Source organism: Atractosteus spatula, chromosome 12 (assembly GCF_055471065.1).
Source record: "Atractosteus spatula isolate fAtrSpa1 chromosome 12, fAtrSpa1.hap1, whole genome shotgun sequence".
Taxonomy (NCBI): domain Eukaryota; kingdom Metazoa; phylum Chordata; class Actinopteri; order Semionotiformes; family Lepisosteidae; genus Atractosteus; species Atractosteus spatula.
Window position 1 is genome coordinate 42,787,080 of NC_142717.1, and position 14,508 is coordinate 42,801,587.

General features: G+C 42.5%; 1 protein-coding gene across 1 annotated transcript in view; it reads left to right on the plus strand.

The window, feature by feature from the left end:
- col1a2 (collagen, type I, alpha 2) overlaps nt 1-13,359 on the plus strand; it is a 41,906-nt gene extending 28,547 nt beyond the window's left edge. The window contains exons 33-50 of the mRNA XM_088928994.1: nt 2,037-2,090; nt 2,625-2,678; nt 3,042-3,149; nt 4,019-4,072; nt 4,177-4,230; nt 4,779-4,940; nt 5,332-5,439; nt 6,663-6,770; nt 7,007-7,060; nt 7,411-7,518; nt 8,385-8,438; nt 8,611-8,718; nt 9,179-9,232; nt 9,421-9,528; nt 10,064-10,307; nt 10,862-11,046; nt 11,484-11,726; nt 12,406-13,359. Of these exons, the coding sequence (XP_088785120.1) occupies nt 2,037-2,090; nt 2,625-2,678; nt 3,042-3,149; nt 4,019-4,072; nt 4,177-4,230; nt 4,779-4,940; nt 5,332-5,439; nt 6,663-6,770; nt 7,007-7,060; nt 7,411-7,518; nt 8,385-8,438; nt 8,611-8,718; nt 9,179-9,232; nt 9,421-9,528; nt 10,064-10,307; nt 10,862-11,046; nt 11,484-11,726; nt 12,406-12,552 (2,007 nt within the window). The 3' untranslated portion in view covers nt 12,553-13,359. The remainder of the gene's footprint in view (nt 1-2,036; nt 2,091-2,624; nt 2,679-3,041; nt 3,150-4,018; nt 4,073-4,176; nt 4,231-4,778; nt 4,941-5,331; nt 5,440-6,662; nt 6,771-7,006; nt 7,061-7,410; nt 7,519-8,384; nt 8,439-8,610; nt 8,719-9,178; nt 9,233-9,420; nt 9,529-10,063; nt 10,308-10,861; nt 11,047-11,483; nt 11,727-12,405) is intronic.
- Nucleotides 13,360-14,508: the final 1,149 nt, after the last annotated feature.

The following is a 14,508-nucleotide window of genomic DNA, read 5'->3' on the forward strand; positions in this document are numbered from 1 at the left end:
TCATACTGAAAATCTGGACAGGACCAAAGTGAAATTGTTTTAGATAACAATCAACACGGAGGCTGTGCTGTCATAGTGTGGGCTGGAATCGGTAGGATAGAACTTCATGTCATCTGGAAAGAAACTCTCATTGCTGTTAGGTCCTGAGATAAGATCCTCATCCTGACACTGACATCTTATTCAGATGCAGTCTCGCTAAACCTCTTTTTAGTTTACGGCAATGCTTGCACACAGCCAGAAATTATCCCTGCTTGTCTTGAACATGAAGATGGGCCATTCGGTCAATGTGAACACTTGGCCTGAGCCTTGCTTGGCACATGTTGAAGACAGTAGCAGCCACCTGGCCACTACCTACTCTGCCGAAAACTTAGCCTGCCCTTATCCAGGAATATCCAAAACTCCCACGCAATATATACTTCAGGCTGGTAAAGCTTCATTGTGTCTTATGATAGGCATACGGAATCCCACTAATAACATGAAATACATATTGTGTGAGATTTCTGCATATGTATTGTTAAGAGTTATAATTAAAGACAACCATTTGTGATTATATATGATCTAAAAACATATAAGATTTCACTTTCCTTGTTAATACAACAACCCAAATAAGGCATTTGTGTGTAAATTGCATCTGGAGAGATCTGGATGTTTTCTTGTTTAAGGAAGTACAAACACAGTAAAAAGTGGCAGAAGCAAATAGACTGCCTTTGAAATGATTTTCAGTTCGTAACATAGTAATTAGCTTAAATAAATCCCTGTGCAGACACCTAGGCAAGATTAATAAGGTGTTTGCAGAATGGAGATCCTTTGAAGGGAGTGAATAGAAGTTGAAGTAAAAATGAATTAAGACACTGGACTTTTATTGTCAAACATTAATGCTCATGGCATCTTTGTTGGCAGAAACACCACTTTATCCCAAATACATTTAAAAATGTGCTGGAACTCAGACTGACTCAACCAGTGAAGGCATTGCTCAGGCAATGAGCTCTGTATTCCAGACCTGGTTGCCAAATCATCTGTGGACTACATTAGCCAACTCCAGTTCCCCACACAGTCCTGCCAGATGTGACTGAGCTTGGGTCTTATTCAGTATCCTCAGTTTCCTATACCACAGTGGTCCTTATGACTTGCTAGCCCTGGATGTACAGTTTAATGCACTTCAAATTTCTATCAATTATGCACTCAGAGAGTAACAACAAACCAGATTTGCTACAGTCATTGCAAAAACGTAATTCTGCATAGATGATTCTGAATGCCAAATTTCAAACTTCATGGAAGACAGCGGAAGACTAATAAAACCCAGTTTTCCCTAAGTGGAGTCACATTCTTGTGTTCTGTTCACATAAGGCAGTAAACCTATAGAAAATGGCATCCTAAGTGATAATACAGAATAATAGGAAGTGTATGCCACAGGCCAGCTTGTAAACAGACATGGGCTGATCCAGAGGAAATCCACACTGTCCCAGAATACATTAGATGCAAAAATTGCTTGGACATTTCCCAAAGGTAATTCAGGCCCATTAACCCTAACCAGTCCCTACAAGACCTATTGTAAACACCAACTCCATAGTTATAGGATGTCATTTCCTCTGCACAGGATCAAATGATAAAACTAGATAGCAGTAGTTGATACAGCTTGATACAACTAAGGATGACGAGATTTAAAGACATGATATAGAATATTATTTTTGTCATTATATCTTGCCATTGCTAAATTGTGTATGAGTCTACACTGAACATTTGAGCACCTGTAGTATGACCTTTTCTAACATGAAATATTTCCGTAATGACAAACCAGTCCTATATCTAAGAGGGTTAGACACATCAAAGTATATTGTGCTGCCATGAAGCCCTTTTAAATATAGAGTTATCATTAAGATGACATTGACTTTCCTGGTTTAACCTTTTTATTGCCTTTGAAATGCAAGCAGAACAAAAAGTGTTTTCATGTACATGAATCCATTAATTTCCTGATGTGTTTGCAGGCGCTGACAATGTTTTTGTCAAAGTTTGAGTTCCCTTCTTCTCTGTTTTAGGGTGAAGCTGGTGCTTTTGGTCCTAGCGGCCCTGCTGGCCCTCGTGGTTCCCCTGTGAGTATGAAGTCTAAATAAAGTCAATGAGAAATGGGCCTTTTCTACTGCAATGTGCAGACAGTAATCATACCGTTCTATACATCTAGCGGGAAAAAGCATTTTAATTCCTTTACTAAAGTTTTAACAGACATTCAGTGAAATGAAAACTGACATAAAACTGGTTTTGTCACCTGAATATATGTAAAAATAATCAATAAAACCCAAATGTGGCACAAAATAATTTCTACAATTACCCAATGTTTGTATTTACTTGTATGGCATATATGCAGAGACATATTTTAATATCTAAGGTCTTTGATTATTCAGTCTGTGTTCAAACATTTGTAATTTAAGTAATTTAATTGTATGTAAGCAATACATTTACAGTAAGTATGAAAATATGTAAGTATGAATGTACAGTAATACATTTAAGCCATGCATTGTGTTTGCTTCTGTTTATACCTATCTGCACTCATAAGAGAAAACGTCCTGTGAAATGAAACTGAGAAACAGGGAGTTTGCTAAACAGCTGTATGTACTTGTCTTCTGTAGGGAGAGCGTGGTGAGCCCGGCCCTGCTGGACCTCCTGGCTTTGCTGGTCCTCCTGTAAGTTACCAGTTCAACTACAAAGCATTTTACACTATATAACCACATGCGGGCAGCAGTCATTGTAACTGAAATACTGAGTCTGGAAAAAATGTGTTCTGAACAAAAACACTAACTATGCATCATCTGCATTTTAGTAATGGTCATCTGTTGAAATACAATGTCAAGCACATCATATGTCTCATACTGTACATTTTAAAAATGTCATTGATCCTGCATATTGTACACATTCTCAAACACATATACTGTACTGTGTAGCACCTCCATATACTACATGTACTGTAGTACACTGTTAGTATTGGTTTAACCATTTTTAAGGGTGCCTTTGCGTCTAAATGCTGAGGCAGTGTGCTGTGGTTTCAGGGTGCTGATGGCCAGCCTGGAGCAAGAGGCGAGAGAGGTCCTGGTGGACCCAAAGGAGAACCTGGTCCTCAGGGTGCTGCTGGTCCCGCTGGTGCTGCTGGACCCTCTGTGAGTGAGATGCGTGTGCTCTCCACGGCCTCGCGGCCCGCTGGCGTCACAGTCGCGTGATGCCCACCGTGGGCTGTCTGTGGTGCCGACTGTAGTGACCGGGGAACAAAAGGTTTGAGTAGAGGGACTCAAATTATGAGTCTGTAGAACCGATGGGCGTCCCTAGATATGCTTCAGGTTGATCAGTTACGTGTACTGACAGAAATGAACCAGAAATGAGTGCCTTTCGATACCACACTCTTCGGAGGAAAAGTCCACACACACACACATTTCTCATTTTGAGCCATAGACAACCTTCATTGACAACTCTGGTATTTCAGTTTGCTATCTTTGCACCTTGTGCACAGGTTACTTTAAACAGTTCTCCAAATACACTGCATGATTAGTTCATTAATAAGAAATAAACATCTGTGACGTTTGTGCTCTGTATACATACCTGGATGTTTTATTTTCTTGCCAAGATGTGATCTATAGTACGTCAAACTTTTTTTTTAGGATAACTGAATTCAGACAAAACACCTCACAAATCACAGTATTTCTATAAATTGTGTTCTTGTATTTACACCCTATATGAGTGAAAGAAAGAGCCATCTCACGGATTAAGATTAAATCATTTGCCATTTTTTGCTTTTTAAGCATCTTTGTCACTATGTACAAGTACCACTAGTTGAAACATTAAAAATATTCTTCAGTGTTCAGGTTTTAAAGAATAACTCCCATCTCTGAGTTGACACCTCATTCTTCTAAACCTCTATACATTGTCATGGAGGAAGATTTGGAAGATTTGATGCTGGTGTCATTTCAGAATGGTGGTGCGGTATTAATCGTAGAGTACTACGTTTTCATGATATTCTTTGCTTTGTGTTCAGGGTCCTTCTGGTCCTGGTGGACCCCCTGGTGCTCGTGGTGATGCTGGCCCTACTGTAAGTATTATTACTGTTACTTTGTTCCACCAGTTACTTATTTGAACATCTGTCCATGACCAGACCAGGCCTACAGATGACTCTAATCTTCATTTAACTTACAGGGTGCTACTGGTTTCCCTGGTGCTGCTGGCAGAGTTGGACCCCCTGGTCCTTCTGTAAGTATCACAGTATTTTTCAATACATAAATACATAAATAATTCAATACATTTTAAAAAGTTTGGGTGGAAATACAGTAAAGGTCTAAATGCCAGAAGTGTATCAATTTCATGCAACTAAGCAGCTGAAAATGATGCCATCTGTCATGGCTCACTTAGCTATTCACAATGAATTACACTTTACCCTTCAGGGTGGCAATTTGTGTTCCCTTTGCAAAACACAAGCACTGATGGAAGAATCTTCTCAATCCAGAAGGTTTTCAGATAACGGAGCAAAGGCTCATTTAAAGGTTCACTGGATTTATGCAGACTGATTAATTGATTAATTAGGTGCCCAACATGCAAAGGACACTGAGATTCAGACTTTTGGTTAAACACAGAGGGGAGAAGGCTATAAACCACCTGTCTGCTTAAAGGTCCTACAGTGAACCTGAGCATGGCATGTGCTCAAGGAGGTTATACAGTATGGAAGACCATTTCTAGAAAGAGTATTGGAGGGTCTTCGCCTTCACTGTCATGACTTAAACAATTCTGTTTCTCCACTATAGGGAATTGTTGGACCCGCTGGCCCCACTGGCCCGGCTGGAAAGGATGGTCCCAGAGGTCCCCGTGGTGACTCTGGCCCTGCAGGACGTCCCGGAGAGCAAGGAATTGGAGGCCCTCCAGGCCCATCTGGAGAGAAAGGCCCATCTGGCGAATCTGGTCCTCCCGTACGTCTGCGTTGTTTTGTGTCATAGGATGTGAAATAAAAAAGTGGGGATGTCGGCCTATCTTTTCTTGCTGCAGGAAGTCTATATTGGGACCCTGCCGTGAAGTGCTGGGTTTTCGCAGATCAAAAGCACTTTTGCGCTTCATAAAGACATGCCTCTGGTAAGGCAGTTCAATAAGGAACCATAAAGCCAAAAATGAATAATTAGCCTCAGAGCACTTTCAGTGCTGACTGATTGCTTAGCATCTGAAAAAATGTCAGGCTGCCTTTGCAGCCCTCAGGGTATTCAGTTTTTAGGACCCTGAGGTGGCCGTGTACTTCAGGGTAGTGAAGGGGTTGCTGTACTGTGTGTGGTAGTTTCCTCATGGCCTCTTCTCTGCTCCATCCCACAGGGCGCCCCTGGCACCCCAGGCCCTCAGGGTGTCCTCGGCTCTCCTGGTAACGTTGGTCTTCCTGGCGCAAGAGGCGACCGCGGTCTCCCTGGCGGCGCAGGTGCAGTTGTAAGTACACTGCCAAGCTTCACTGACATACATGCATGCCAGCAGGCCTGCTCCTAACCTTCTTCATTGAAATCCCGCTGTAGTTTGAAAAGTGGCACTTACAGCAATTTATTGACTCTAAGAAAGACTGCGGACGACCAGGCTTCCACCTGTCTTCTTTGCTCACTAGCATGGGACCTGGGGATGTTACTGAAAGAAGCCATGGTTTCAGCTCCAACAGCAGAGCTGTGTAGCTCGCTCCAGACTCCAACAGTATTTTGTGTAAAGTAGTGCCTGTTAGCGCCGAGCTATTAACAAACCCTGTACAGGTCTCAAGACGGGGTCTGAAAGCTAAGGTATCCAAGACGGGAGACGAAGAAGAGTGGTCAGTATTACCAGGCAAGGTCAAATCCTGGTAGCCAGAACATACTGTAGTCAGGCAAACAAATCCGAGAGGGGCGAGACGAGAGAGAGGGAGCGAGAAATCTGAAAGCCGCAGAGTCATAAGTGTGGGGATCCAGGCGAGGTAGAGAGGGTTTCAGGAAAGGAGGGCGAGGCGAGCTCAGGAGGCGGAGGAAAACCTAATACCGAGCGCTGGTAGCAGTGCGCAGAGGGTGTAAATACAGTAGCTGCGGGGAAAAGGTGTGGGGTGAAGATTAAATCATTTGGAGTTAATTGGTGCCGGCTGTGCTCGTAACAGTGCCTCAGTTTCAGTGTTCAGTTTCTGAACCCACTTCAGAAATTCAGAACTTTTTTAAATTGAGCCACGAATGCGTTCAGAATTTTTAGCCCGATTCGTTTTTCTGAAACCAAGGCCTGAAGTAAAATCATAGCCTTGACTTCAGGCCTCCGGATTACGTTAGGTTTTCAGCTGATAGAGCCACAAAGCTTCTGGTGAACCGAGAGCCCAGGACTGATCATTTATTCACACAGGAGGGACAAGGTTTTTGTCTAATCTGTATCTAAATTAAGATACAATTCATTTGAAAGATGAGGTCATAAAATAGTACAATATATTCCTTTTTAAATGTTGCCCATCCACACTGCAATCTGAAAAACACACGTGTGTGTATGCAGTATCTTAATATTGTCCTATTTAATAACTGCATATCTACATACTGTATACAGTACAATATACACAGAGACAGAGAGAGACCTACAGACGTTAGAGCAGAGCAGACAGTGTTCCTGGGCTGTGAGGAAGGGGGAACTGACCTGCTCTGACCATGTGTGCTGTGTTTCAGGGTGAGCCTGGAAAACTGGGCCCTTCAGGATCTTCTGGACCCCGCGGACCTCCTGGCAACATGGGACCCCCTGGGATGAGCGGGCCACCTGGAGAAGCTGGTCGCGACGTAAGTGCTCCCTTGTCCCATGGCCAGGTTCTAGAAAATGCCCTTAATGGGTAATTGCAATTCTTATAAATTCACCTTAATGGTATCACATCACATGAAGTTAACTTTTTACTGTTTATGTACTCCATGCATTTCCCAGAATGCACCATGCACACCCAGTCTAAAACGGTATCTAATTGTGTCGATCTAAATGCTTGAAATATCCATCTTTGACTTGTGTGAACTTCACCCCACAGGGAAACCCTGGTAACGATGGACCTCCTGGACGCCCTGGTGTTGCTGGTGTCAAGGTAATGACATGAGCTTCCTTTCTTCAGTTCTGGATTCACCTCAAATTTTCACCCAAACCAACACTGCGGTTGACCTCTTAACTGCATGAAAACCACAAGCCAAAAATAAAAAAAACAACAATAAAAGCAGATGGATGCATGCTGCTTGGTTTAAGGAGAATTGATGTGTAATATTTTAGACTGCAACAATACTATTATACGATAAGTCGCGATTATAAAATGACAAGCTTTTGGAAAGGAACTTCCTTTTTGCACTAAGAACACAACAGGCTGAGATACCTTACCAGGCTAATGTGGTAACTGTTCCTAAAGCCGAGGTACCCAACTGTGTCCTTCTTCTCGCTCTGCAGGGAGATCGTGGTGAGCCTGGCTCTCCCGGTAGCTCTGGCCCTGCTGGTGCTCCTGGACCTAATGGACCCGCTGGCGCAGTTGGCCGTCCTGGAAACCGTGGAGAGGCTGTGAGTAGCACTCTTCTGTTGTGAAGTTTCCCTTTCGAGGTGCGCGAGAGACTCGGGACGCGTCACAGAAGCTGGAAAGGGCCCCCGGCCTGTCCTCTACTCTCACTCCACTGCATGTACGAGGGACTCCAGTTTATTTCAGCCGGATTCCAATGTCACGGACAGAAAACGGAAGCACTAACACTAGTGAACATTCAGTCCAAGGCCTTTTACGTTGTTCCGCTTTTTTTTAAATCACAGAAGAGACAGGAGACCAGATTTAATGCCATCAAGCCATGGTGTTCACTGCTGTCTGTTAAATACTTTAATCTTCCGTAGCTTCCTCCTGAATTTTTGGTGCACATATACAGCTGTATATACTTTGCTGTATGTAATAAAAGGTTGTTCTGTTAGCACAAGCTAGTCCATTATCAGACGTCATTCTGGGACATGTACAAATAGAACATACTGTACATGAAGTAGATCGACTTTTTTTTCATGCATGTAAAAAGGCATTTCTAATTTCCATTAAAATTTGTATAAGACTGTAAGAAGACATTTCACACAGCGTTATAAACATAGTGCAACAGTGGTTCATCCTTAGTGCTGTTCTGAGATGTATACAAAATATCTTCCATGCATTAAGTTGTAGTGACACTCAAGCCAACTTGGAACTAAAGATATCTCACTGCATGTACAATATGTGTTTCGTAATATATTTGCCATGTTTCAGGACCAGTAATCTGAAACACACAGTATTTTTACCAAAATATAAACCACCTTTGCACCCATCTAAATTAATGTACCAGAAGTGACCACCCCTGACAGGCAGACTATGAAAGGTTCACAGTGCCCTGTGTTTGTGACTGACCTCTGTATCTCCTCAGGGTCCCACTGGTTCTACCGGACCTGCTGGCCCCGCTGGCTCAAGAGGCGCACCTGTAAGTAGTGCTCTTGCACAACACAGACTTCGCGTCTTCTGGAAATCAGAGCTTTCATCGTGCAGTGGGTGTTTTAACCCCTGGAGATGTTTCTAGTCCTGTTTCAAGACCTCTTGGACCATGGCAGCCTGATGAGCGCGTTCTTCTTGCCCTTGGTTTTCCCTCCCTTTAGGGCCCTCAAGGTCCCCGTGGTGAGAAGGGCGTTGCTGGTTACAAGGGTGAGAGAGGCATGAAGGGAATGAGAGGACACACCGGCCTGCAGGGTCTGCCCGGCCCCATGGTGAGTCGCCTCCGCCCTGCGGCCACAGCCAGGCGGCAACAAAGAAAAAGGAAGCAGCATTCCTGCACAGAGCAAAATATTTCAAAATATCATTTGCCAATATGCTATGGAAGAACGAATTTGCAGACGTCCTTCAGTGAACTTACAATCCACACTTCGGTGATGTGCGGGACTGTTCCAGTTATTTTCAGCCCCCGTGCATTACAGTTGAAATCAAGAAAATGTTCCACAAAGGGCATGCCATCAGTTTATGAGCTCACGTGTTACTCTCACACCTTTTAATAGTTTTTCCACAGTTTTCTCCTAACCTAAACTAGTTCCTTCAAAATATACTAGGAAGAACACTTCCATTCTATCATTTCTTTCATTGCTGAATCCTTTCCTGCCCTCCCTGAGCCCTGAGTACCTGACTCATCTCTGCCAAACCACCGTTGTTAAAGTGCTCGTATTTGCTTTCCAGGGTCCTTCTGGTGAACAAGGTTCTTCTGGTGCAACTGGTCCTTCTGGCCCAAGAGTAAGTAATCCATCGTGAGAACTGCTGTACTTGCATGGCTTCGTAGGTTATTCAAAATATACAATTGTGTTGTCATTTTTACAAATGATTGTAAAATTGAATTAAGTTTTACATTATTGTAAAGTTCTTACAAAATGCTGTTAAAACATAGGTAACATTGGTCTAAGTAACTTCTTTCCACCGCCCAGGGTCCTGCTGGTCCAAGTGGTCCCCCTGGAAAGGATGGCCGATCTGGAATGTCTGGTGCTATGGGACCTGCTGGACATCGTGGTCCCCCAGGACACAGTGGCCCAGCCGTGAGTACAAACTGCAGCGGACTGACACAATATTGATGCGCTCACTAAGGGGCTATCAATGTCAAGCTGCAAAAAACAATCAGGGTTTGCATTGGTTTAACTGAGGAAATCTGAATGGACAACAACCAAAACAGTATCACCTTGAGCAGGAGCTACACTATGTTCAAGGAAGTGTTTCTAAATAGCATTCTCCTCTGGATTCCTGTTGTGTCATGAAAGTGGACTGTCGGTTCATTGTCCTGAGGCCGGAAAGGAAAATGTTTGGCTCAGTATTTTGGGATAGAATCTTAGCAAGGGAAGTTGGTTTTGGAGTTAATTATCCAGCTGCAAGATAACACGTCTTCCATTATTATACAGAAAACGTCTGAAAAGTCTTCTGCAACTATAAAATAATAAGTATTACATTAATGAGATAAATCATATAAAAGTAAAATATAAGGTTATTTTAGGAATGAGGTTAGAAAATGAGAAGACTGCATGAGTGGCCTGTTGTAAGAACTGAGCCGATCCAGTCTGGCTGTCTGGTTGTCCGTAGGGTCCCCCTGGACCTCCTGGTGTTCCCGGACCCCCTGGTGCTGCTGGAGGTGGCTATGATGTGTCTGGTTATGATGAGTACAGAGCTGACCAGGCTGCCCTGAGAGCCAAGGACTACGAGGTTGACGCCACCCTGAAGTCCCTGAACACCCAGATCGAGAACCTGCTCACACCCGAGGGCTCCAGAAAGAACCCAGCTCGTACCTGCCGTGACATCAGACTCAGCCACCCAGAATGGAGCAGTGGTGAGTTTCACCTGTTTAACCTTTTGTGCAATGGCTGGTCCCGTCACCCAAGTCTTTAAAAATGGCCACATGGGGTAGACCTGTCCTTTATAAAGCCAAGAGATCCTCAAGTTGTGCTTTTTATATTTTCCCTGAATTCAAGTTAAATTTTTTTAGACTGAATCTTCCTAAATACAAGTAGTATATGATAATAGCAGAGATTTAAAAATACTGTATTGCGGGTAATAATAATAATTAGCCTGAATACCTTTAGGTGACCTGTAAAACATTTTCTTCTGTCACCCAGATTTCAAAATGAGTGACACAGATATAATTCTTTGATCATCAAGGAACAAAGTTGAATACAAGATCCCAGATATGCCAGCTCTTGAGAATACTGAGGATTTATTGTGTGTTAATGACAGATGTTACAATCTAATCAGATTAATATATCAATGATCTCATTACTTGTGCACTGCTGGTAGGAAATCAGTTCCCACAGAGTCTCAGAAGTGAAGCTGTGCTTGTGTAGTACACTTAAGACCGGCCTTGACATAGATTTCTGTCCTCTGCAGGATATTACTGGATTGACCCCAACCAGGGCTGCACTATGGATGCCATCAAGGTTCACTGCGACTTCACCACTGGAGAGACATGCATCTACCCCAACCCTGCAACCATTGAACGCAAGAACTGGTACAGAAATGCTCAGGACAAGAAGCATGTCTGGTTTGGAGAGACCATCAACGGTGGCACTCAGGTATGCTGAATATAATTCCTACAAAGAACAGTGCTGTGTTTCTGAAAAAACAAGGCAGATGTTTTCATTTGTTTCTTTCCATTTTAACTGTGCCTGTAGTGAGTTTGGGAGCAGAGACAGGGTGTGAATATAGATGGGATTTTCCTGTTGGCCTTTTGCCATCATGAATGGAAGAAGTGGCAGCTGAGATGATGATCCTTGTCTTTCCTCAAGAAAGCATGCTGCTGTAATGAAGTGAATCTCATTGGACGCGTAGTGAGAGTCAGTCCTGGTGAGAGCAGGATAAAACGGTATCAGACTGAAGCATAACTAGCAGCAACTTAAATGCTTGGTTAACCTTTGTAAAGGGAAAGTTCGGGAAAAGAAAATACAGTGATAAAGTAAACGGTGGTAAAGTGCACTTAAAAAAACGTTGTTGTGTTTTCGTTCCGGTGCAGTTCGAGTACAACGACGAGAGCATGACTCCTCAAGTCATGGCCACCCAGCTTGCCTTCATGCGCCTCCTGGCCAACCACGCCTCCCAGAACATCACCTACCACTGCAAGAACAGCGTTGCCTACATGGACGCTGAGGCCGGAAACTTGAAGAAGGCTGTGCTGCTGCAGGGCTCCAACGACGTTGAGCTCAGAGCTGAAGGCAACAGCCGCTTCACGTTCAGCGTGCTGGAGGACGGATGCACGGTACGTCACTCAGTCCTGCCGTCTCACTATACAGCACCACTTACAGCCGCAGTCGCAAGATATCTCCCAGGAAGGGGATGTTCTTGGGCAGCCGGGTGGCACAGTGGTTAGCTTTGCTGCCTCACAGCGTTGGGGCCCTGGGTGTAGTACCTGGGCTGCTGTCTGCGTGGAATTGTGCATGTTTCCCTGTATTCGTGTGGGTTTCTTCTAGGCGGGTGCCCTGCGATGGACTGGTGTCCCATCCAGAGTGTGTATTTCGCTTTGCGTACATTGCCTGCTGGGTTAGACTCTGGCTCCCCTCCTGACCCTGTACTGGATAAGAAGAGTAGAAAATAGATTGAATGTTATTGCTTCTAGCTGTGTATGATAATTTATTAAGTTACTTATGAATATCCAGTAACGGACTTGATGTGTTTAATACAATTACCCCTCTGGGCACTTGCTTGTCTGCCCAGTTTTTCTTTCTCCCATCAATGATTTCAATTTCCTGTTTGATCGTGTCTTACTTTGTATCCTAAAAATGACACTTTTTTTTCTCATCATTGTCCAGTCCATTGAATACAGAGGAAGTCTCGAACTAGTAGGTCACATGCTATACATGCGAACGTCAGATCATACAGCCTACAGTCCACACAGAAATGGCGCCATTGTGTGATGTGACCTGTTCTTCCTTCCACAGAGACACACTGGCCAGTGGGGCAAGACAGTCATCGAATACAGAACAACGAAACCATCTCGCCTGCCCATCCTGGACATTGCACCTTTGGACATTGGTGGAGCTGATCAAGAAATTGGTTTGGACATTGGCCCAGTCTGTTTCAAATAAATAGACTCATGATAAATTAAAAAAAAAAAACAAACAAAATTCTCTCTGCCATTTCTTTTTTTTATACTGAATGCTGATTTCTTCTGCTCATCCACTTGCTTAAGCTCGGGCCTATCGGAGAAGACATTGGACTGAACGGAGCATTGTGCAATGCAATTTAATACAGACCCCCAGGACGCGTGGGAATCACCTTGTTGTGGGACATGTCAGCATTTGTAAAATAAAAAGTGAAATAAAAACGATGAAAGTACGCACCACTTGTGGTCTTTGTATATCTTCCAAAGAGGAAGTTTAAAACCACAACTTCCAAAGGTTTAAACTACCTCAGACTTGTACTACAGCCTGATCCACATCCTTAATATAGCCTAAAATAGGAAAGCTTTGAGCGTGGTCCTGTATCAAAGGTGCTAAATCCAGTATTACACGGCTTAAGATACTTGAAGCAGTGGTATGGTGCTATACTCCTTGGTGTTTTTCGAAACACACAGCTGCGATTGAAACCACTTTACTGTATTACATTGTGTTGTTCTGCAGATGGAATCTCGCCTTTCTCTCTGATACCCCGTGTTAAGCATGTGGATCACTCCTAGGCCTGTTTGTTTTTTTTTGTTTTTTTTTGTTTCCCCCACCTTTTTCTTCAATCCCGGTGTTCATGCTTTAAAGCACATTTCGTCCATTTGAATGGGTAAAAGGAGGCATCTTTCTCAAAAAAAAAAATTTATTGTACCTATTTTGTATATGTGAGATGTTTAAATAAATTGTGAAAAGTTCTGAAATAAAGCATGTCCAATGTTCCAAAACAGAAAATTCCATGAGTAAAGTGCATTTATGTTACATACTGTACATGAAGCCGTGGCGTGGGAGGGGCTGGGAAAATACATATTTTGAAAAGGTCGCATTTGTACGTGTCTCATGTCAACAACAACAAAACAATCTTCCAGCACTAATCAAACTGGAAATACAGTCTGTATTCAGATGTAACTATTTGTAGAAACCTTCCTCATTTAATAAAGAAATAAAGTCTTTCCATGATGGCATGGAATGAATTTCTAGTTGAAGACACCTAAACTCAAGGAACACTTTCCTTGCCCTTTCCTTGCCCTGTCTTCCTTATATCCTTGTTTCTGTCCAGCTTTGTGTCTTGTAACATGAACTCTCCACTTACTGTATTTGCATTAGTTTCCCTTGGGTTTTACACATTCACTTACACTATTGGATCACAATGTACAGTATATACAGTACAGCATCTAGTTTCATCTCTTACAAGAAAAAGGCTTAAAGTCACAATGCTGGTAAATAGCACTTTCTGCATTCAAGTCTTTTATTTCACCTAAATGATTGAATTTTCTTTTATCGTGTTTCATACTAAATAAAACAAGTATTCTTTTCAGAACTGTTGCATGTGTCAGATTCAGTGGTTTACATTATGCTCTAGTTACTAGCTATATTACAATGGTTTCATACATTTAGAATGAACCTTACAGATGAAGCATAATAAATATACAGTATTTTCAGATTTATTAGATTATTTTATGTTACACTATTTTACTGGAACTTCTATGGAAAAAAATAACAATATTCAAATATTCCTAAATGTGTTATTCATCATTATAGATTCTAACAGGTGATTTACACAGATACATTTTTCATTACATCAATTCTATCATTTTAAAATATTCAGATTCAAGCATTCTGGAAACATGGAGTACCTGCAGAGTGTATTTCTTTATTCAGTGCAAAAGTAAACCGATATGGTTTTGATTACAATCCCTTCTGCATCACATGGCAAAACTGTGCTACACACTAAATCGGTCTTTTTTTATCCGGTGAATGAGCAATTCTCTAAAACCCCAGAGACGTCTTGAAAAACTAAACTTTTCTAAATATTCTAGTAGTGCTGGTATTGACCTTATTCTAAACTTATTCTAGGTGCTCTGTACCAGAAATACAAAAATA